Genomic DNA, 24913 nt, shown 5'->3' with positions numbered 1-24913 from the left:
ACATTACTTTAAATAGCAAAAACCCCAATTAGTTTTGCATCAACCTAGTAGTTATCTTTATTCATGTTGAATAGTTGGTACTTTCTAGAAGAGAAGCTCGTTTTTAGAGTTAAAAGTTTTATATAAATTCATCTACTCTCAACCTGAACCTTTATCATTTTTCATCACTTATTTTGCAAGATAATTATGTGATATAAGCACATGAAGTGTTTTTTTTTTTTTTTTTTTTTTTGTTGTTGTTGTTGTTGTTGTTGAGAATTTGATGTTTGGCCCTGCTCCTTATGGACTTTGGCTACTTGATGTTAACCTTGAAAGTTGTAGTCACAAGTCAAAGCTTGAAAGAAAGGTAGCTTGGATAAGTGTGTGGAATAGAATAGGCTTAAATTAAAGAACTGGGCATGCTGCATGAGAAAGCTGAGCTCTCCAGGATTAGCTGCAAACTGCAAGGAGGAAAACTGGGACGTGCACCATTGGTGCTGGTGCAGGTGGGGTGGGGAAGGGAGTCATCAGGGTTTCAGACATTACAATACGAACTCTAAAGGTTTCTTTCCACATATTTATCTGTTCCATGCACATTTGTGTGCTTTTTAGCTGCTAGGCTCTTGGGACATTTTGGTGAATAACGGTCCAGAATGTGCCCTCAGGAGTTTAGAGTCTACTGGAGGAGTCATGCAAAAAACAGATAATAACTGCATACATTAAATAATGAGAAATTAAGATTGTTGCTATGACAAGAGGGTAAAGGAGAGTATCTGAGAGATTCACCTGAGGAAAATTTTCTCTGCTGAGGCTACTTTAGTCAAAAGCATAAACGTTAAATCTATAAAGAACTAGAGGGAACGACAGCTGTCCTTAATGAGAGGGCAAGAATGGGAATTAAAGAGGCAGTGGTGACAGGTCGACCAGTAGACCAGGTGTCTGGGATTCAGGGAGGGCGAGCGATCATCAGACTGAAATGCACACATTTAAATCCCAAAAAAAAAAAAAAAAAAGTCTTTTTTAGAAACAAAAATATTTATTATTCAGCCCTTTTTCAAAATTTGTAAACATCTTTAAGTCTCAATAGTTTATGTGTCATCATAAAACGAGACTTTAAAACCCTTCAAAAGTCAAGCTTTTACACTAAGACATTTAAATGAAGAAAACAAGCCCTTTCCCCAAATCTACAACCCACAAGTTAAATGCACTGACCTGTCAATCTATGCAAAGAAGTTTTCTAATAAAAGACTGCTTTATCATAAGAAGCATAATTCCAGGAATTTCCTTTAATACTCTCATCTGTCACTTTCTTTAAAAGTCTTTCTTAAATTAAAAAAAACGAATCTGACGCTGAAAGCAGCGAGATCTAAAGTGAATATATTTAAATTGGATGATACAGACAAGCATGCTCCTCCCAGATCTGCAGGAAGAAAATGAAGCAACGTATGCAAAGAATTAAAATGCTTGTCACCTAGTGGATTCCGGACAGAGGGCAGTCTTTAAGACCCGGCGATAGTATTTGTCTGGAGAGGAAATGTTGCTTTTTGACAGATGAGAGAAATCCCCTTTGCGTTGGCTGTGGGAAGAGAGAAGCGAAGTCAGTCACCTGGTGGTGAAGGCCAGTAAAACAGCGAAGCAGGAGGAAAATTTTTCTCTCCCTCTCTCTCTCCGTCTCCCTCTTTTCTCTCCGTAGGATCCATCTCCTATTCTCTCAACTCTTTTAGCATAACCTTCAAAGGAGAACGTTCCCTTCTGACTTTATTATCTTCTTTTCCCCACTGAGAGAATACCTCTCAGCTGCAAGACATTTTTTAAGTCTATGCAGGACTTCGGGGATTCTGTTATCTTGCCAGGGAAATTGATCATTGCTAATGTCTGGGACTGGAGCTAAATTAGCTAACAGAGTAAGCCTGGCGGAGGAAGGCTTTTATCATACTCTTCTCTTCAGTTTGAACACATTTGCTTGAAATTTGCCGCATGATGCTGACCAGGGAAGCAGCTTTTTTTCTCGGGATGCAGCAATTCGCTGGTTTCTAAGCTTATTGCAGAAGGAGAAATAATCTTAAATAGAGTGGATATTTTTTTCCTTTTGGACCCGACTTCAATCGACTCAGCTGTGTTGCACCGCGGTACAGATCACCTGTCACTAAATCTTTGAGGAAGTAAAACAAAGTGAATTATCATTATTATTTATTTATTTTCCTTATTTTTAACCCGGTGGAGGCGGCGTGACCACGGAGAATGAGACTGAGAGGAGCTGCCGGGGCTTGGAGGAGGATAAAGCTGAGTTTAAGCTGGAAACTAAAAGACTAGATTGCTTTCGGCTGCGCCTCGCCCTGTTCCTCTCCACTTCGTTTAGTTGCGCTCCATGGACAGATCAACGAACCTGGACATTGAGGAGCTCAAGGTACGTGCGGGTCCGGGCGGGCGTCGCGGCCGCTTCTCCGCGCTCCCGGCTACCCCTTCTCCTTCCTTCCCGCTGCTCCTCCGGCGCCGCGGAGTAGTTGGGGGTCCCGCGGGACGGCGAGGGGGCCAAGGGGGGACGCACACCCGGGCGTTGGCGCCCCTCAAAGGGCCGAGGACGCGGAGGGCGGCTCTCCGGAGCCCGGCTGCACTCCCGGGCTGGGCGCCCTCCCCGCCTGCTCCTCCCGCCAGCGGCAACCCCGTCCTCCTTCTGGTCCGCGACGGCAGCATTCGGGGTGCAGACCCTGCGCCTCGTGCGGGCTCGTCTCCCCCGGGGAGGCAGCGGCACCAGCTCTGCCGGCTGTCTCCTGCTTTCCCAGCAAAGTTGTCCGAGCTGCGCGGGCACTTTGCCTCTTCTCCCCGGCTCCAATCCCGCCTGTGCCCCCGCCCGGCACGGGGACAGAGCATTTCCGCTCGGAGGTTCGCGTGACAGAGGCGTCTGCAGCGACAGCCCGTTTTTAATCCCAGAACTTCGTGAGATCCCTTTCCCCCTGCGCCCGCGGGCACGGTTTCCCTACGCAGTTGCAGTGCAAGGGCTGGAGAGGGGCCCCGGTGCCCGGGCGACGAGCTGCCTCAGCCCTCGGCGTGGGAGCGGGTCCGGGGACTCGGGCAGGGGGCGGGGAGGCGGGAGCCGGACTGGGAGGGGCGGCATCTGCGGAGGCTCCGGCCGCACTTGGTCCTCGACCCGCCTAAAGCCCCCCTGCCCCGCCGCTCCGCGGGGTCCCCTCGCCGCGCTCTCTCCCTCCGGGGTCCGGGCTTGGCCGCGAGGTCCTGCCCAGCGGGAGCACCCAGGGTAACAACACGCTCCTCTGCCTGTGGGCACCGCTGCCTGCTTCCCTTACAGAAAAAACATAATAATAATAAAAATAAAAAAAATATGTATATAAAACAAAAACTTTAGAAAACCCAACAAACCACAAAATACTTTGAATGTCCCGCTCACTGCAACGAAAAAGCGGGAAAGGGGGCGACACTGGGAGCATCTCTTCTATTCAAATCCTCCACCCTTCTTTACCCCTAGACTTTACTATTTCAGAGGTTCAGACGGATTCTGGATTCTTTGATCAGGGAGAACGTCTAGGCATCACTCCACCCGCTGGAGAAACTTGACTAATAGAGCTTTGCCTTAGTCAAGGAAATGGGTTTGTCCGGCAAGCTAGGCAGGCTGCAAAATCCCCTGCGAGCGCCAAAGCCTCTGTCTGCAGCCTGTCCTGTTCCCTGGTCAGGGGGCATGCTGCGTGCCCAGTTCTCTGGGCATCCCAGACTGCATAGACGCGGAAGGATGGAGGAACAGAGAACAGTGGCGCCTGCTAGAATCGCCCTGCCACTGACCTTACATGCAGTCCAGGGCGGAGGGAGTACAGTCAGAAGACCTAGAATTCCATTTCCATCTAAGACTGAGTTCCTTGGAGGAAGGGAAGTAGGGAGGAGACAGATTTGATGCTGCATTTAAAGTTGGCCAACAAGAAGTTTCGGTGTTTTTGCCAAGGTCATAGTCAGCAGACCTTGGCCTGGACTAGAAGTTTCCTCTTATCTCTCTGCTGTACTCAGGACAAATTGCCTTTGTGTTTGCAAAGATTCCCTAGTGCTTTTTCCCAAGCATCCCAGTCTCTTGGGAGAAGGGGTGGGTTTTATTTGTGATGCAAAGAATAATGTTTGAAAATGATTGTGATCTGTATTTTATGCAGAGGTGGGGTATCCGGATTATTTTTTGGGTGACTCTAGGGTATGACACAGAAGAAAGCATTTTCTTAAGAGAAATGGAAGGGAAAAATGATTTGGGGCGTTTCTTTCCCCTGAAATCCCTTTAGTTTCCTAGCTTATCCTACTCGGAACCCCAGTGCCACTATAGCATTGTTTAAATCAGCTAAAGAGCAAACCCACTGGAGAAACTTCTGTCTAGTATTAGTAGAAGATCTCAGCTTAATCTCACTACTACTGCACGAATAATCCAGAGATTCTCATAGCCAGAGTGTGCTGGACTTAGTGCCTTGGCAGCAGAGGGTAGAGAACTGGAAAGGCTTGGACATGAGGGGATGTGTTGGCAATGATGGACTGAGAAGAAATGAAGGCATGTTAGATGCAAAGATCTATTGAGGTTGTTGAGAAATTATGTCAAGGACAAGCTACTTTAGAGAGTCCAAACTGGCAAGTGAGGAGATGTAGTCAAGCCTTATTAGAAAATGTTTGAGATCCTCCAGTTTGAGAATAGATTTGTGTTGTCAGTTTTGACTATACTTCTGGAATACGAAGGCTGTGGAATACTTACCTTCTGAAATATATACACTCTGTAGAGATGGATGCAGTGCACGTGAAATAACTTGTCTAGATTTCTTTTTATCAGTGGAGTCGGTTGGCTTGGTTTTCTAGACATCCCAGTTCAAGTTATTCTCTGGTGGCTTCTTGCTGAAGAGCCTCCCAGGGTGATCAGTGGAGAGAGAAAGAAAAAAGCTAGGATACTTATTTTTGGCATTATTTGCATTTTGACTTTTCTTCCTGTGATCTAATAATACATTAGGACACATCCACATACAACTTTGGTTTTGATGATGCTTTAAATACACAGAAAGTGTTTTCTAGGGTTTGATACATAACTAAATGTGCATAATAGTATAAAAATACAGTTTAGCTTAGTTTTAGATGATTAGTGTCATTGTTAGGTGAAGCTGCTTACCTCGGGTTTTAAGAAACAAAGATTCTGATAATCTGTCCTTCTTTGGGGTAAACCATTGTCTCTTTATGAAATTTTAACAACAATTTTTTTTTTTGCTGGGCTGGGTGTGTAGACATTGATTTTTAAAAATATGCTGTACAGTGTTAATAATGTCTTTTGCAAGCTTTTAAACTAAATATAAGCTCTAATAATTGTTAAACTATTGCTGCCATTACCATAAAACTAAACATAATATGCATATTAAAGGATTTATTTGGTGGAAAACTGAAATATAGTTATGTGTGTAAAATTTGCTAATAAAGGTAAGTATGTTTCGTCTTCTATTCTGCCCATAAACTGATGAAACAGATCAGTCTTGAAAAGGGAGAGAGTTCTCATCCAAAGAATGTGTGTGTTCTTTTTCCTTTGATCTCTGTTTCTCTCTCCAATGAATGTATAAACTTTACTCTGGATTTTGTCCTGGTGTTTACTTTAAAGAAGAAACAACATCAAACAATCCAAATATGGGTTGCTGCTTTGGAAAGGTGGGTGTTAATGAATATTGACATTAGAAAAAGTCCCCTCTATCCTGGAATATCTCTGAGTTACAGAGTACTGGGTACCTTTTAGCAGTTGAGATTTAAATGCTAGCTTTAGCCTTTATTTTAGCTCCATTGTTGCTCTCTTTTAAACAGTCTATCTTATGCACTGGAAAGGAGACTACTAAGTTTTAGAGCTGACACTTTAAAATTTTGTTTTTGTAAGGTTTACTCATAAGAGACATGGAGGCCGAATAAACGGTTATGATTAAGTCTACTACTTTGTTGATTCTTTTACTCAGCTTTTAAAATAAGGGTACTAAATCACCTGTATTAATTTGGCAATTAAGGTATGCTTCAGATGCTAAGAATGTATTTGCGGATAATCGTTGTTTGCTTTGGGATCAAAAACATACATCCAGAGTATAGTATAATTTTTTGCAGTCATGTTAGACCCTAGCTTATATTTATTTATCTGTCAGGATTGTTCTGTTAGTGCGGTGACTGACTGGAAGTTAAATTAGGTTTTTTTCTACTACTTGCAGAACATGAACAGTGTGCTTCTGGAATATTTTCTTATCATTTTGCAGGTTACAAAAATTATAAACTACATACTTAATCTTGAGACACATAAAACAACTTTTCAATAAGGATAATCTTACTTATGTGAGTTAATTAAATGTAGTCCAGTCACTGTTGCTTAATTTTCTCTGTTTAACTTAACCAACATTTCATCTACCAAGAACTTGAATCTTGCCCTAGATAGGTGAGGAAAAACCTTCCCTGAACAATATAATTGGGTCATTAAAGTATTGTATGGGTGAGAAGTGATAATCCAGCAAAAAAATACATAGGTATTTAGACAAGAGATTTATTCAAAAATGCTGAGATCTTAAAGCAATGTCATAGTACATTCATGTAAAATTTCAATCAAATAAGAGTTGGCACTTAGAAGAATTCTAATTTTTTTTCTTGGTTTGTTTCCTCAATAAGACACTCAGCCCAGGAAAATCAAGCTTGGTGCGGTGTAGGAAGCTTTCTGATGAAACTAAGTAGGTGGTATTTTCTTATGCTAGTCATTCTATAGTGAAAAATAGTACTCTCTAACAAATGGCATATTTTTAGCAACCTGCCTTATGTATTCATTTCTTGGCTGAGAAAGACAAAACATATTTGTGAATACTGAATTATTTGACTTGTTTCACATCTAAAGGAACTTCTTTCCCTCTAGGTCTAGTTCCAATTTTCTTTATATAATAAGAACTAGCCACAAAGACTTAGCAACAGGTCACCTTCATTTGACAAATTAATATCATTTGAAATTGATAAACTACCATTGTATACATTTCTGGGTTATATTGTGATGTTTTAATATATGTATATTATGTGGAAAAAATTAAATGAAGCTAATTAACATATTAATCACCTCACTTATGTTTTGTGCTGAGACATTTGAAATTTACCATCTTAGCTCTGTGTGTGTGTGTGTGTGTGTGTGTGTGTGTGTGTGTGTGTGTGTGTATAGTTGAATTTTTAATATTTGGAAATAGAGTTGTTTAATTGAAGTTGAAATTAAGTTTAAGGTACAGTAGTAAAATATTCCTTATATCATTAGAGGGATGAGGGAACATATTTGATATGAGTGGAAAAAGAAGAAAAATATATTTGAGAGAATTTGGACAAATGACTATTTTAGAACTCTTCAGTAGTCTACTGTCATTACTAAGTATATATTCCAACCTATATACTGGCTATTACAGTTTTGCTGATCTCCAGAGTTTACCAATTGAAAATATATCAAATTTTGAAGGTCTAGTAAAAAAGAATATTTTAAGATTTATGTACTCAAAATCATAGCTACACGAGATGGCTTACTGCTGTAAGATGATAAATCCACATCTGTCGTTGGGACATTTATATAATATTTAGTGAGTTGTTTCTTATGCTGTTTCAGAATTTCAGCTAAAATACAATTTGGCAGAGCCTACAACTTTAAGTTACTAAGGAAAATGACCACTTACTTTTGTTCAAAACCTCTATGAATTTTTGAGAATATGCATTTAAATGGGTAACTGTTAAAATGAGTAAATGCTTACATGTCAAGGTAAAAGTTTGTATATTTATTTGTTGAGAACTATGCTCAGTTCTTGATAAAATTCTTAGCTTCTAAAACTCTCTGTGACTAGAAGTAAGCTACCACATTTTCTATAAATGTAATTTTAGGCTGGGCGCGGTGGCTCATGCCTGTAATCCCAGTATTTTGGGAGGCTGAGGCAGGTGGATGACTTGAGGCCAGGAGTGTGAGATCAGCCTGGCCAAAATGGGGAAACCCTGTCTCTCTATTAAAAATACAAAAATTAGCAGGATGTGTTGGCGTGCGCCTGTACTTCCAGCTCTACTTGGGTGGTTGAGGAGAGAATCACCTGAGGTTGGGAGGCAGAGGTTGCAGTGAGCCGAGATCATGCCACTGCATGACACAGTGAGACCCTGTCTCCAAAATTAATTAATGAATTAATTAACATCTAAAGTTTTTATTTTACTAAAAGTGTCTTCTTTTTCTTGGCAAATGTCTAGAAACCTGGGTTATGTATATCCTCAGTGGAAATGATGAGAGACTTCTATGAACAAATTTAAGGATTACCACCCCTCCAAGAGAATTACAGAGCCTCACATCCAAAAATTAAAGGTTGTTCCAAATTGCCTTGAGAGTTTTCTTGAGGTTCCCAAACAACATTTTTGTATGTTGACTGAAAGATATTATAAGCCACAATTAGAGTTTAGAACATTTTATACCACTTTGTTGGTATTAAGCAGGTTATCTTGAGTGTTCTAAGCCTAGTTGACATAGAAAACCTTTAAAAATAAAGGAATTTTAGCATCCAGCCAGAAAGGCTTTAATTACTATGGCAATGTCCATCAGGGAAACAGGGGCTAAAGCTTCAGCCTTAGAAGTTAATTCCAACAGTCACCCACGCTAAAATGGAACTCAGAAGCAGTTAGAATTCAGAAGCACACAAAGTACTGAAGCTCACACTCTAAACAGATTGTAGCCTTTGAGGAAATTCATTTCTGCAGTGGAAGGAATGCTGATCTGATTAGAGTATTGCTTGGAAGACATTGTTCAAACCCTGGCTCTGCCATCCACCTGCAGTGGCACCTTGGGTATACCCCTCAGTCATTCTTGGCCAAGGGTTTCCCAAGAGTTGCAGGGTGGGGATTAGATTTGACAAAAGGGTTTTGCATAATCATTTTTAGCCACATTTGAAGAATTTGTTCATTGTCTTCTAAACAACCTAACATTTAACTCCAGTGAAAGAGAAGTCTGGTTCAAAACAGTCTGGGGACTCTTATCCATTCTATTTGCCCTTGCCTCTGCAGTTGACTCTGGGACCCTGGCAAGAACTGTATACTGAAGAATGGTAGGTAAAAACCTCAGAACCAGTTGATAGCCAATTATCTTCCAGGGCTCAGAGTCTATGGCTCAAAAATGACATTTTTGTACATTCTTCAAAGAAAATTATTTTCACATTGATATAGTTTATGTAGTTCTTTTTATTCTCCAAACAATTCTCATTTGAATGCCAAAACAAGATTTTCTGTTGAATATTCTAATTTTATGGATACCAAAATGGAGACTTAGAAAAATCAAGTGAAATGCTTAGGATCTCAAGGTTAATAAATAATAGAATAAAAACTCAAATTCATGTCTTCTGTTTCCAAATCCTGTGTTAATATGTATAGGCCAAAATTCCAGGGAAATCTTAAAGAACTTTTTATGGTAGAGGTTTTTCATTGAATTTCTCTAATACTCTCATTTCAAAGAAGAGTGACAGTATTTGAGCTGTCATCATAGTATTTACTCTTGTTGCAAAGTAGTGGCTCACATTACAGTTTTTGTTTGTTTGTTTTACTAGTATCTTTATTCATAGTGACTTATTTTAGTTTCAGGTCAAATTACCGTTGGTCGATATTTGTTAATTATATTCATAATGTTTCAGTGGACGTGCTTCAACATTTCACATCTCTTCCTGAACATTCTGGGTTACTTCAAAATAGTTAAAAATGCAAACCTTAAATCTATGAGAGCTAAGATCCTACTGTATTTGTCATTGCTGGAGGCATGCAATGCTTCAGTTACTAACTCACACATTCTCATTATCTAACTTACTTCCACACTTGTTTTTAAACTCACATCTTTCTTTAGGATGGCTAGGAAAAAAGCCTCTTTAATTCTTTCCATTCTTGGGTAGAAGCAACCAGTTCAGCTGCCATGAGTAAGAACATTTTTGTGAAACCTCATATAATAAATCAGTGTCATGAATGGGAAAACGCTGCTATCATTGTGATTCCACAACACTGTGTCTGCTTAGAGTATTTGAGGGTTTTTAAAATCCAAAACAGAAGAAACTAATTCAAGGAAATAAATTGCTTACCTGAAAATTTCTTGAATCATATTTTAGTCTTCAGACTCTCCCTCAACGTGAAATGCATGAGAGAGGAATTCTATCTAGTCTTACTGCCAGATTTAGTTGTACTCCTACTAAGCAACTGATTTACATTTAATTTTATAAATCTTTTTCACTATAAAATCTATAGTGTTTTCCACTTTAGTTCACCTTTATCTTTGTCTTAGGAGCAGATTTGTAGTCCATCTCCAACAAATACTTGTATCTTAAATGAATTTCTGGTCTCAAAATGTTTTTAACTTTTGAAATTATTATGCTTTCATAAAGAATTAGTGGTAATAAATATATATGAATACACTTAGAATTATTAAAACCCTTTTCAGATTCTCTTATTTTCATGTTTCAGTAGATGCACCTCAGTATTTACATCTCTTCTGCACAACTTATACCTATGCTTTTTTTTTTTTTTTTTGAGGCACAGTCTTGCTGTCATCCAGGCTGTAGTGCAGTGGCGCGATCTCTGCTCACTACAACCTCTGCCTCCTGTGTTCAAGTGATTCTCCCACCTCAGCCTCCCGAGTAGCTGGGATTACAGGCCTCTGCCATCATGCCCAGCTAATTTTTGTATTTTTGTAGAGCTGGGGTTTCACTGTGTTGGCCAGGCTGGTCTTGAACACCTGACCTCAGGTGATCTGCCCACCATGGCTTCCCAAAATGTTGTAATTACAGGTGTTAGCCACCACGTCTGGCCTGCATTTTTTTTTTTTTTAATTTGTCAAGAGCTATGAAGGTTAGAAAGTTTAACTGTGCTGTGTGTATCCAGTTACATTGTGTGTATGACTTCAGTTGTCTATGATAGCTGTGTAATTGGTGAACTTGTTTGCCTCAAAATGAAATCCACTGCATACCTAAAGTAAAAGACTGATATTTAACACTTAACGTTAACACCTAATGCAACGTTAGGTGTTTTTAAGACATTCTGTCTTAAATCATTATGTTTTTATTGCTCTCAAATTTGGCTTTTGTAGTGAATGATCACCTGTATTTCTAAATCTCTGTATTTCTATTGTGTATCACTTTTGTCTAGGGCAGAAACATTATTTTAGAAAAAGTTAAAAATAAATGAGCTCATTTTAATCAACATTGTGTTTAATGTTTTCAAATCTGTATAAAAATCAATGTTTTGATCAGTTGATGGCTCTAGGCAGCAGAGGCAGTTACTTATATATATTGTATTTCAGCTCATAAGGTTCTTAAAGTTCATGCCTCAGTCATGGTTCCATGAATAAGCAGGTCTGTGCACAGCGTTGTGTCTTAATGATAAAGCTCCTCATTATTAAATCATTCCTGGGAGAAATTATGAGCATTTAGTAATTACAGTATGTGCAAGCCACAGGTGGACTAAGTTAAACATATTTTTGGCATATGGGAGGGCAATTGAAGATCTTTTAAAAACTTCTGAGTTCAATTGCAATACAAACCTGCTTTCATTTTATAAAAATGAGTATATTATTACATATGTATTTGTTTCATTTATTTCCTAAAACATTAATAGCTCTTAATGTATAACAAAAACACAACTGACTTTAAAATGTTTAACATTTGCAAGTATCAACATTTTTTTCCAACATCTGTTTCATATTTTGATTCAAACAGTGAATTTTAGAAACTTTGGGAAAGATACGATTTCAGGCATAGTAAAGTTTCAGCATTTTGTGATAACATGCTGTCTTAAACAATTAAATAGTACTGTACATTGACTTGACATTCATAAACTTCTATGATTCTGAAAATTATCCGTGAACATGCTCACAGTGTAACTTTTGTCTTGTCAGCCTCAACTTTCTGATGTTTAGTGAGATGCAGCATCCATCTTATTTGTAAACTCTGTGCTTATTCAGAGTTGTGAAGTTGTAATTTAGTGTTTTCCAACATGTGCAATGCAGTCAAAATCCAAAAGATTGAAATCTCATTTTTTTCACCTGTTGTCTTATTGACGAACAGTGTCTCAGTACAAATGAATAAAAATAATGAGAAAAAACAACTACAGTTTTGGACTGTTAACAGCAGTTTATAGCTTGAGAGAGAAAGAATGACTCCAAATAAATACAAAAATAAAAAGAATAAACATTATGCTTCTATCCCAAAAGAAAATTTGTCTTAACTGATATTATTTCCTCTTTGATTCAAATAATCTAATATCTAAAGTTTACATTACAAGACATGTGATTCATTGTGGTATTAGTTGGTGTATGTTATGCTTATAGCTCTTTGGTATGTACATTATTGAATTCTTAGCAAGAATTTTACTTTTAAAATATTTTCTATGTATATGCATTATGAGAACACTTATACCTATTTGATCTTTTACTCTCAGAATCATTTAATAGCTCCTTTGTATATGCCATGGGATATACGCAAATTCTTTTTATACGTAAAAGTTGTGTGGGTTTTGTCTATGGTATTTTTCTAGCCCCTCTTTACATATACTCCATAGACATTCTCATCTACTCATGTAGTTTCTACTTTCACTTCCAAGGTGATGATACCCAGTTATGCCTGGCCACCTCCCACCTTTCACCTGGGCTACATGCTCACCTCTCCAATTTCCAGCAATCTACTAGACATCTTTACCTGGATGCTTTGCAGTCACCCTGATCTAACAAAATGGAGCACGCCTTTCATTCTCTGTCAAGTCTGCCCCTCTTGTAGTATATTCTTTGTCTTGTGCAGTGTTTCACCATTCAGTTAGGCATCCAAGCTGGAGCTCAGAAGATCCTTCTCTACTTGTTCCTTGTCATCACTCCATACATCCAACTGGTCATTAAGACCATCGCACTGTGTAGTCTGCTTTTTACCTTCCACACATCTTGTTAGAACCCTAGACCATGTTCTTGCATTTGCTAATTTGTTTTATCCTAAGACATATGGTATGTATTTCTTGCAGTGAGACTGACCATGTTACAGTGAATTCTACTATGATACAGCTCTGGGGTTCAGGGTGGGTTTGGAATTACTGTGAGGTGATTTAGGTATTCTCTCTCTAATTTTCAGTAAGTAATTTCACAATAAGTTGGGAAAGAGTAGAACTGATGCTGGATGTAGAGGGATTTAGAAGTCTCTAAAAATGCCTGAGGGTACCCTCAAAAATGAGAAAAAGATGGCCCCTGGAAGCTAAACTTCACAGTAGCTACTGATTATGACTAAAATGTTCAGGTTGGGTAAAAAAGAACCACAGATTATTTGGAGATAATAATGATCAATTTTGATTTCCTGTCTTGATGAAATCTTTGAGTTACACTCTCCCAGAGCCATGAGTTATGCTTGACAATTTCCTTAGCTGATTTTCTGTATTTTTGACAGTTTGATCAGATTTCTTATAGTCAAAAATATTATCTGCCTCTGGGGATTTGACAGCTCTGTCCCTGTGAGGTGGCCCAAAGACACTATGCTAACACAGTGAGCCAGCTAAGTAAGTAGGGAGGTAGGCCTGAAGGATTTTCAGGGAATACAGGCCAAGATATTTGAATTCTGAAATGCATGTTATTCTCAATGAACTTGGTTTGTTAGTTACCTGTAAATATGTTGCTTAGATGACCTTGTAATTATTTTACTCTTATTATCTTACTCTTTCAGTAAAGGTTACTTAATCATCGTAGCTGTGTTTTAGCTGTTCTATGGGGTTTACAATGTGGACTGGTAATACTGATGTAATGAAGATATGCATGGATCAAAGTAGGCATGGGATTGCAAAATCTAACTAAAGATGCCTGGTGATAGCAATAGGGAGTGAGGTATTTCATAAGAAAATGTAATTTGCAAAGTGGGATTCTAGAAGGCAAGACCTGTTCAGGGTTCTCCAGAGGGATATTCTTCTTTATTAAGGAACCACCTGGTTTTGTGACACTTTTTAACTTCTTTCCCTCTGTCCAGCCAGTCTCTAAGCAATTCACATCCCATAATTTCAGATTTCCTTTTATGAGTAAAACAGTTTGTCCTTCACCTGTTTGAAATTCATTGTCATTTCCCATTGCTTATGTTATCCACGTTCCTCAACATGATATAACATGATACAGAGTTTGCTAATTTCCAGGCTGTCTATGAATACTCTCTTTTGTACTTTCCATTATGTGAACATGTGCATATGCACACACACACACACAGAGACACACACTCACACACATCCTACCATACCTTCATTGAATGACTAAGTTCCCCTTCATCATGCCAGTTCTTCTCCCTCTGTTGTAATATTGTGTATGTACTTGTCTAAAATACATCTTATTTTCTCAAAGATTTCTTATTGAGCAGTAACTAGTCCTATGAAGACACAGGTGTTTCTTTTTTTGTGTTCCTACACAGTTTGTACATTTAGCTGCATTATACACTTTTAACTAAATTGCATTGTGGTAGGAAAAAATGGGCTGCATAATACCAGTCATTTGAAGTTAGTTGAAAATTGCTAAAGGGCCAGTACAAAGTAAATATTTGTGCATAGTCTGAGTTTCCTTGAAAAGAGTGTGTATGTTTTCCCTTGTTGGGGATTAATTCCTATATATGTCCATTAGATTAAGCTTATTGTTTATGCTGTTTTAATTTTTCATAATCTTAATATTTTGTTGGTTTAAACTACAAATTAGATATATGTTAAAATTTTCTGTTTGGATAGTGCATTTATTCTTGTAGCTTTCTCAATCTTTGCCTTCTATTTTTGAGACAATAAGATACATATAAGTTTAAAATTATATTTTTCTGGTAAATTAAACCTTTTATTATTATGTGATGATTCTCTTTTTCCCTGGTAGTGATGTCTGCCTTAAAGTTTATTTTGTCTGATTTTAATATGGCTACATCAGCTTTGACGAACATCACTATACCATTATCCAGCTTTATTCTGGATAGTTTTTTGGATATATATTTTTCATTCTTTTATTTTCAACCTTTTTGTATAGCCAGATTTTAGATACATATCTGGAAAGCAGCATAGAGCTAGATTTTAGAAATTCATTGGGATAATGTTTTGCTTATTTGCTGCATTTAGCTTATTTACATTTATTGTAATATCTAATATATTTGGGTTTATTTCTGCCATTTTAGTCTGCGAGTCCTATTTATCCCAGAAATCACTTCCCTCTTATTTGAAGTTCATGTGGTAGTAGCAAAATCAGTTTTCTTGGTAGTCTGATAAAGTCCTTGTATTTCTTCTTCTTTTGAGAAGATTTTTTCTGTGTATACAATTTTAGATGAATAGGCATTTTCTCTTAGGGTATTAAAAGTATGACACTGTCTTCTTGATTTTCATGTTGCCAATGAGAAATCAGATCTTAATCATTTCTTTGGTTTTTAGTGGTTTTCAATTTTATTATAATGTATCTTTTAAAAAATTATCCAGGTTGGTATTTTATGACTTTCCTGAATCTTTGTGAAAATAGAAAAATAAACTCTGTTTTAAACAGCGTTTATGTAAGACATATCTTATTATCTTTTTAAAGAAGTTTTTCAGCTGGGTGCAGTGGCTCATTCCTGTTATCCTAGCGCTTTGAGAGGCGGAGGCGGGAGGATCACTTGAACCTGGGAGGTGGAGGTGACAGTGAGCTGAGATTGCACCACTGCACTCCAGCCTCGGTGGCAGAGTAAGACTCCATCTCAAAAAAAAAAAAAAAAAAAGAGACGCTTTCCACTGGTAACTCCAACCCATAATGATTTTGCTATACCTTTTTTAGTTCTCATTTTTTAAAATATATATTCTGTAATGACTGCATACTATGTGAAATGTGCAAAATATAATTAGCAAAAACACTGAGGATTATGCATTGTCTATGTTTTATATAGCTAGTGTTCTCTACCAAATCATGGATACATGTTAGATATTTATTACATCTTTGTTGGTATATTTTTGGCAATATTTGGTGTCTGACCAGAATTTTATATTGGTGGAAATAGCACCATCTTTTTTAGTCTTCTGTTTTGGTTACTTGGTCCACTATAGAATAAAAACACATGTCAAATACTGAAGTAAATGGTACCTAGTTACTGGGGCTAGTGATTTGTTGCGTATTTCTAGGCTTTTTTTTTTTTTTTTTAAATAAGTTTATCACCATGTGGTGATCTCACAAGAAATCATTTTTATGTGAGGTGGAAGAATGTTCCTTTTGGATTTCTGAGGTCAACTTTTGAAGTGATATATGCCAAAATACTGTGGAAGCTTTGTTTTTGTAGCTGAGCTCTTACCACAAACTTTCTATCATGTAGTTGATTTTGAGTTTTCCAGAGTGCTTAGCTTGGGGAGAAATTTCTTTTTAATTTCCATGTCTTTGATGTTGGGTTCCAGAATCTAATGACAGTAAGCCTAGTTCAATTCAATTTCAGATTATCCAGAGACTAGTTCTTAGGCATCATAAGGTATGCTCTAAGTGTTGGTGAAATATAAAACAGCCCATGTAATATGATTTAAGATTCTCTAATCTCCTTACCGTCTGGAAAAATAATATTTTCCAAATTGTCTGAAACTTCCATTATTTAAATCAGTTTTTGAATTAATAGGGCAGTTCTCAAACTATGCTTTCGTGTAACTTATGCAATTTATAGCTAAAATTGAATGTTGACAATTATCAGTTTTACATTTACTTTCCATTTGTTGTTTTTAATTGTTCGTAGGTACCACTGCTTCTCTGTGCAAATAATTTAGTTACACACGCACACACAAATGCATGCACACACACAAACACACTCTGTATTTAAGCTTGATAAATGAATTTTGGAAGCCATAAAGAGCATCGTGACTTCTAAGCCTTGATCACCCAAGCAATTTTGGATGTATAAAATAACAAACAAACAAAACCCAAAAACTCTTGTAAAAATAATTATTTACCACAAATGCAAAATAAAGGTGCTAAAATAAATGATTGTGAAAAATTCTTTCTAATTCTCTGATAGACAACTAGTGGTAAAAGCTAATACATTAAATCATTTGTAAACGTTAGTATCTGAGCACTAATTGATTTCTCAGGTTTGCTAGCCGAGCAGGTCCTTCAAGGGGTGGTTTTTTGGTAAGCAGGAATATTTTCCATGACAGAAAAAGTAGAAGTGGTTCCCAGTTAAGGCTTGTCATTAATGACAGACTCCTGAAAACTATGTTTTAACTTCTGGAGTCTGGATACTTAGCCATAACTGCTTGGGGCATAGTGAAATACCTGACCGAAATTGCATCAGTTCGATTCTCTCTTCCTGGAATGTGGATGACATAACCTAATTTTAACCTTATTGGATCCAGTATCCTATATTTTAAAGCAAATACTTTTTATTCTGCTCCCCTTAGATTGTAAAATGCTTTGATAATATAAGTTGCACATAATTTTTTAAAAGCCCCCTTTTGGATTCTCTTTTAAATGCTTTCATAGTCTAACCAACTGCATATAATTTTGAAAATATTATGATCTAATTACAAAGAAGTAAAAGTGAGTAAGAGGCAACAATTTTATGATGTAATTCTATTCATTTCAAAATATGAGTGCAAGGACACAGGAAATGTAAAAGATGCAGTTAAGGACTCACAGAGATGTGTTGTGTGGGCCACTCAGATTCCATACATGGTGTTCCAGATGGTGACATGGTATTTTCTGAAGTAGTGAGCCCCTCTTGGTAACTTCTGAACAAAATGAAATACAGCATTTCTTTCCATTTACACAAAAGTTGTATTCCTGGACAATCAGTTACTTGTGCAAAGATTAGTTAAATTTTGTTGAAAAAAAGTGTCAAATGGACTTAGAGTTCAGGCACAGTTGTGGACAACTGTTCCACACATTGATGGATTTTCAACACCTCAGGCTTATTCCTAGCATATGACACTAGGAATCCTTCAAGTCACTGTGACATCAAAAATGTTTCCACAGATTTCAAATACTCATCCTAGAGAGGTACTGTCACCCCTGCTGGAATTTTTGAATTAGCAGATGATAGGACAGACCTGGTTTTTAGTGTTGCTAGAATTTTAAGTGAAGATTTGGAAACTAATCTTTTAGTTCACCCAGAGTGGTACACAGCTGTGACCACCTGCTAGTGAAGAAGAATGAGGCAGATGAGAGATGAGAGAAAAAGTTCTGTTCTTTCTAGGGTCCCATACTATTCCCCTGAAAATAAATCTTGCTCTTTATCCTTCTTCAACCTCCCATTCCCCCATCCCCACATTAGCTTAGTTTGGTTTCTCTCATTTGCAGTTAAGTGTATTTTAATACACTTCTCTTCCCAAATCTGGGGAACTTTGGGCTTTTCACGTTGACTTTGACTTCTTAGAGTAAATGTAATTATTTGCTTACATAATTTTCTAAGAGTTTCTACTCTAGTTGAGTCTAAATGGTCCAGAAACTGGATGTTTAAGGCTCATCTTATCTCTGATTTTAATCAGAATTGCCCCAGCAATTAGAACTGGGGCAAGGCAGAGTGTCATTTGCAAGGCCCTGGAGCTTTGATGTGTCCACGTTCTTTTTCACTCCTGTGAGTTATTGTTGAGGATAACCGTTATCATGCTTACCATTATATTTCTGATTCCTACACTTAATGAAATAAGACTAGATAGCAGGAAGTTTGGAGTAGGAATTGATGTATATAAACCTCAGTTCATCCAAAGAGGCACAAAACTGACTTTTGAAATACTGCTTCCACATCTATTAAAGACCTCCAAAACTTCTGGTTTGAGTTTACGTTGAGGAAAGAGTTTATTTTCTATTATTTCAGTTGTTAAGTATGTTTGTAGGCAGTGGTGTTTTTAATTTGTTCTTGAAATTATTTTAATATCCATATCTGTTATGTGTATATTACAGATCCAAGCATTTCAAAGGCATTGTTATAACAATTTATATACCATTTGTAAGAATTATGTTTAATAAATGTGTATCTTTTTTTCTATATTCTTTTTACAACTACCATCAAAGTGTTTTTATACTTATTTTTGTTTTATCCCCAGCACCTAAAAAAAAGTGCTTTACACATTAGAGGCACTTAAGGAATATTTGTTGAATGAATTCACCTCTGAATGAAAGTTGTTTTGTAAAACTGATCTCACTACTATTTCCCCTTCAAATTCATTATGAGACATGAGTGAGTATGTGGTTGGGAATGATCTGTATGCCTAGCACAAATCTCTCCTTAGTTAAACCTCCTGTTTCATTCCATATTCACCTAGATGAGGTGAATAATAGCATTCAGTTAAATATCTCATCTACTCAGGATCTTAAGACCACTTCTGCTGTGGCATAATGAAATTAATGGGATATGAATAGTGTACTGCATCCTGCGATTAAATTCCCATCATAGTCTGGGATAAAATTCCCAGTATACTGCATCTTGGGATATAATTCCCATCATAGACATAAAAGGAAAATCATGTCTTTCTCAGATGACTGTTCTATTCAATTTGGCATTTCTGATTTTTGACAAGTGAATAGTAGGAAATAAATGATAGTTTGTGAAAGCAGAATCTGCAGTTGATGTATCTGATGCATCAACATTTAGGGATTATATCGACTCAGCAATGTATTTTAACTCAGCACAGTCAAGATTGTGTTTGTATTTTATGCAAATCACACACTTACATGGACATATGTGAAGAAACACAAGAGAAAGGAAAGCAGTATTATGACAGTAATCCCCATGTATAATCCATGAGAGAGTTAAATTCATGGCATGTTAAACTCTGAAAAGAAATGAATTTAAATAATGATTAATAATTAAACATATTACAGTGATATTCCAAGTATCTTGCATAAAAGTACTCAATATATAGTTACTGAATGGAATTTGATTTGAGTAGAAAAGATCTTTACTTTCTTAATCATGAAAAACGTGGAGTAAAATGAGTTACTGCATGTTCATTGAAGGAGAAAACTAATGTAATCTAATGATCTTTGAGAACCCAATTATAGCTCACACTTTTTGTTCAGCTTTTTGGCACCACATAGGCATGGATACATTTTCAGCACCACTTGTGGGCTGTATGACCTTGGGCAAGTGATTTAACTTTACTAAATGCCAGTTCCCTCAACTGGTAAAATTAGATTAATAATTGTACCTACTGCATATAGATTGTGAGACTGTAATGAGATAGTTATGTGGGTGCAGTCATTAATGTTTCACACAGAGCTATCCATCCATGTATCAATTGTTACTCAATTATTATTGTTAATATGTTCATGAGGGCTGGTGAAACAAGGGAAACATGATTAGGATGTTAAAAAAAAAAATGAGTGTATTCATGTGGGTAATGTGGCAGGTTCACCCTAGGAAGAAAAGCTGATAAACTGGCTGCGAGGAACGGTATTGGTAGGTGGCCATGTTAAAAATCTGTCCTGGGATGAGACTAGAGTGTTGGTCTTTGCATGAATCTATGTTAGAACTAAATGTAAGTGCTTGAGTTTAATAATATCAAAGCTCTCCAAAGGTTCTTAACTGCCTAAAGGCAGCTTTTAATTTTAAACACTGAGAAAAGTCAATCAGCCTACACCTAAAAATATGCATTGGGATGTGTTTTGCATGCATTAAAACCTAATTTCACATCTCACCAAGTTTAACTACTTTTTTGCTAAACTAGTCTCAGGTTCTGGGTGTTTTGTTTATTCGTAACAGGGTAAAAGGCTCTTTTAAATAACTCTTCTGTCTATTTGTATATATGCTTTCAGAAATGTTGATTCTTTGAGATATTTAAAAATACGAAGTCATAAGAAACTTAAGGTACACACTAAAAATGTTTCCTCTCAACCCACAAAGAAAAATTTAATAGAATAAAAAAAGATTTTATTAAAATACATGTATTTTATGTAAATAGGTCATATTTTACATAGAATTTATTGCATGTATGTTTACCAAAGCAACCTCTGCATCCCAGGGTGAAGCAATTCTTCTGCCTCAGCCTTCCCAGCACACGTCACCCTACCTGGCTAATTTTTGTATTTTAGTAGAAACGGGGTTTCACCATTTTGCCCAGCCTGGTCTCAAACTCCTGACCTCAAGTGATCTGCCCTACTCGGCCTCCCAAAGTGCTGGGATTACAGGTGTGAACACCATGCCCGGCCAGAGCCCTTGTTTCCTAAACCTTATTGCTATCACTTTGCTTTGCTTTAAGACTTTATGTAGAAGAATTTCATTTTTTAATTTGTATAAGTAGACAGGCTATTTTATTTGCCTATGCTAGTATTTCAAAATGTTAAGTAGAAAATTCAATACCAGCAAGTCAGGAAAACAAAGAAAAGTCATGCTGGTCAGGTTCCTTCCACATTTTTCAGTATGCAAATTGGGACATGGGGGACAAGAATCTTGGTTAAAACCCGCCTAGATTTATATAATTCATTCTATGAAAGGTCCAGCTTTCTGTTATGGAACTCAAACCAAAACCACTGAAATTTCAAAAAAAAAAAAAAAAAAAAAAAGTATTTTAGTTCAATTATTGACTCTACTTTGTTGGATTAATATTAGCTGTTAGAATGCTTTTTGATCCTAACAATTTTTTAAAAATATAAGTATATAAGCAGGACATGATGCCTGAGAAGTCAAGAGTGTCTGTCAGCTCTGCTGAAAGATTGTCTTCAATATGGTGCTAAGATTCTTTACCCTTTGATCTTCTCTTCTACCCTAATCCCATGTGCAGATGGAACCATACCCAAGACATCTTTCTATAACTCTATTATAGCCTGGGATGAAAGGAAGTAGCTCAATATGTGAAGAGTTGTATTCTCTCCTAATTCTAGTGTTCTGTTTGTAACTCCATTTCTACTGCAGTTGCAACTACTATAAGCAGATTTAATGTTTATATCTCTATAAAATACTTGACCTTTAGACAATTCCATTACAGGAAAATAAAGTAACAAGATGCTTTCTATACTTTCTTTAATAGTGAGTTCATAGCAATAAGGATATCCATATAGTTGTTAGTTTTCTGGGAATTCTGTATATTTATACACAACTTGTACAGGGTCTTTGTTATGTCCAACATCCTTTAGAAAGAATAAGCAAAAACAGTACATAAAAACATTTTTTTTTCTTGAAATGAGAAGTACCTTTGCTTTCAACCTTATCCCCAGAGAATGAAATTAGTGGTTCTGGCAGATGTTAATAGTAATGAATATCTGAGTAGATGGTGCCCTCCGTTAGATGATCTGGGTGCTGCTCTGCTGAATTAGCTCAATTTTCTCCTAAATGACGAGGAAATATTAAAGATACACTGTTGACGAGGGAAGTCTCAGGCAACCAGCAAGGATGTACTTCCAATATTCAAACAGAATACAGGGAAAATGACATTCCAGAAGTTGATATTTCTGTCTTTGGATTACACTTTGCACTATCTCATGCATTATATTAGTTTGCATATAGGCTGCCAAAGAATTTTACTTTAAAAACTGTATTTTGTCAGTTTATTATCAATGAAAGAACGTATAGGATTTTAATTGTGACTCAGTGTGTTGTTACTATTCCAGAGCTCTTAAAAACTGATCAGTTTGTGACACAAGAACAGAAAACCAAACACCGCGTGTTCTCACTCATAGGCGGGTGTTGAACAATGAGAACACGTGGACTCAGGAAGAGGAGCATCACACACTGGGGTTAGTTGTTGGGGGGCTAGAGGAAAGACAACAGGGGTTGGGTAGGGTGGGGAGGGATAACCTGGGCAGAAATGCCAGATACAGATGAAGCAGGGATGGAAGCAGCAAACCACCTGGTTATGTATGCACCTGTGCAACAACCCTGCATGATCTGCACATGTACCCCAGAACCTAAAGTACAATTAAAAAAAAACTGATCAGTTTGGCGAGATCACACTGCCATAGAAAAAGTTTCAGATCAGCTTGTCTTGGCGATGAAGTTTTGTAATTTGGACTAGGAAAGATTGCATTTACTGCTTCCCTTGTGCTAAAAATAACTCATAGCAACCAAAAAATAGTCTCACATCCAGCTGGCCCTGATCAACCTGAGCTAACCTTTAAGTGGCAAATGCAACCATAAACACATATAGGCATTGCTAGATAGATAGATGTAGGTGCATGTATGCTCCAGACAGAAATCTAAAATTGAGACTTCCCTGAAGCAAGTAAAACAGTGCTTGTAAAAATATGACATTCAGCAAGATTTTGATTGTTTACATTATATTCAGATAATGGAATTTTCTGAAACTTTGTTTCTTCTTGCATATACCTAATGCAATGCATTTTAGGAAAAACATTTTAGAGGCAGCCTACTAGACTTACTTTTATAAAGTAAAAAATACTGTACAAATGTGAAATATTCATATTAATATCTCAAAGAGCAATAATTATCTTAATTGTGACTGTGATACATCTAGTTTAATGCTACAAGATGCTACAGTTTACTTCAGTTAACTAAGAGGCATATAAACTAATTTCTCGTACTGTTTTACATATTCAGCAATCTACATTGTCATTAGTTAAAGATGAAAAGAGGGAGTTGTTTCAAGATTAAATGTTAACAGATGCAAACTATCATGCTCATTTGATTAAAGAAGCATGCAGATGAGTGTGTGGGAAGAGTATCAACCTTAACACTGTGTTATACATAGTATCCTCCACTAGTTTTCATCATAGTCTTATTATCTGAAACTTTGCTTTTCTTTCTAAGTGAAAGAACACCTGCTCTTCATTTCTTATTGAGTTTGCTGTTTTCATTTTCTCTAGTAACATCTCAAATAACCAGTTGCCAAATTATATCCTTAAAATTGCTCCATCAGCAGCCTAGGTAGGCAATTATTTTTGAAAGAAGTTAAGTCAAAGTGCTCAAAATTTGAGTCTGAGGTTTCTTAAATATGACCTATAAGGAATATGCCTCCCTTAAGAAGACAGATTGTAACGTGAGCTCCCCACTATTCAGGGAGCTGCCTGAGATTGCACAGGAAGATGTGCATGTCTAGCATGACAAAATATTCTGACAAAACCTAAGAAGCAATTAGAAACAGTGCAGAGGTTTCAGATTTCAAGTCTAACTTTGATTAGCTGTATACTAGATATTATATAAGTGATTTATATGCATAGACACCTTAAAGTTGGATGAGTTAAAATTAAAACAGTCAAATAAACCTCAGTGAGTGTGAATTTTCAGAACATTAAATAAAAGCAGTAGTGTTGGGATTTTAGAAATTCGTGTAAAGTAAAACACTGTTTAAAATGATTTAAAGAATACATATATTTGTATGCTTTTCAGGCTATTTTGCATGTTCCTTTAAAACAAACCAAAAATCAAGCTTTCTGCTTATTTATCATTGCAGGATTTTGTAATTGTTTAAAAAAAGAAGGAAATAATTTTATATTATGGATTATTTCTATTAGAATGAATATTTCAATGCCACTTTTGGTGCCTAACTCATTACTATATAAAAATTGATGTGTTTTTACATGGCTGATCATCAGGTAGCATTTCATTATGCTAGAATAAAAATTATGAAAGGCTAAAATGAATATACAAAAGCTTTTATAAGTTAATAAAATTAAACAGGAATGCATTTTAAAATAAAATAGTAACTTAGGCAAGTTTAAAATTGTTTTTATTCTGCAAGGTCAAAAAGTACCACTGAATCCCAAAACAAGTATAATGTGTTGTTGTTAATAAGTATTCATAGCTGCAAAGCTTAGAAATGTCAGTTTTTAAAAGAGAAATATTGCCCTATGGGAAACTCAGAACATGTTATCCTCCTTTTATTAAGGAGTATTCCAATAATTTTAAATTACAAGTTTACCATCTTCTCAAGACATAAAATAGTATTATATCTTGTAGAAGGAGAAGTTAATGGGGTTTATGTTAAATGTCTTTCCACTTTTTTTGCTACTATAATCCAATGAAAATTATTTATTTTCAAATATAGAGAAATTTCTATATTT

At 36.6% G+C, this 24913-nt stretch overlaps 1 protein-coding gene across 1 annotated transcript in view; it reads left to right on the top strand.

The window, feature by feature from the left end:
* Nucleotides 1-1612: 1612 nt before the first annotated feature.
* Nucleotides 1613-24913, top strand: part of SGCZ (sarcoglycan zeta) — a 1161665-nt gene continuing 1138364 nt past the window's right edge. Inside the window, exon 1 of the mRNA XM_064368680.1 lies at nt 1613-2386. Coding sequence (XP_064224750.1) covers nt 2348-2386 — 39 coding nt within the window. The 5' untranslated portion in view covers nt 1613-2347. The remainder of the gene's footprint in view (nt 2387-24913) is intronic.

This window comes from Aotus nancymaae, unplaced genomic scaffold (assembly GCF_030222135.1).
Source record: "Aotus nancymaae isolate 86718 unplaced genomic scaffold, 86718_ANA_hifiasm-v0.15.2.pri h1tg000079l, whole genome shotgun sequence".
In the NCBI taxonomy this organism is placed as follows: Eukaryota; Metazoa; Chordata; class Mammalia; order Primates; family Aotidae; genus Aotus; species Aotus nancymaae.
This window is presented reverse-complemented; position numbering and strand designations above follow the sequence as displayed.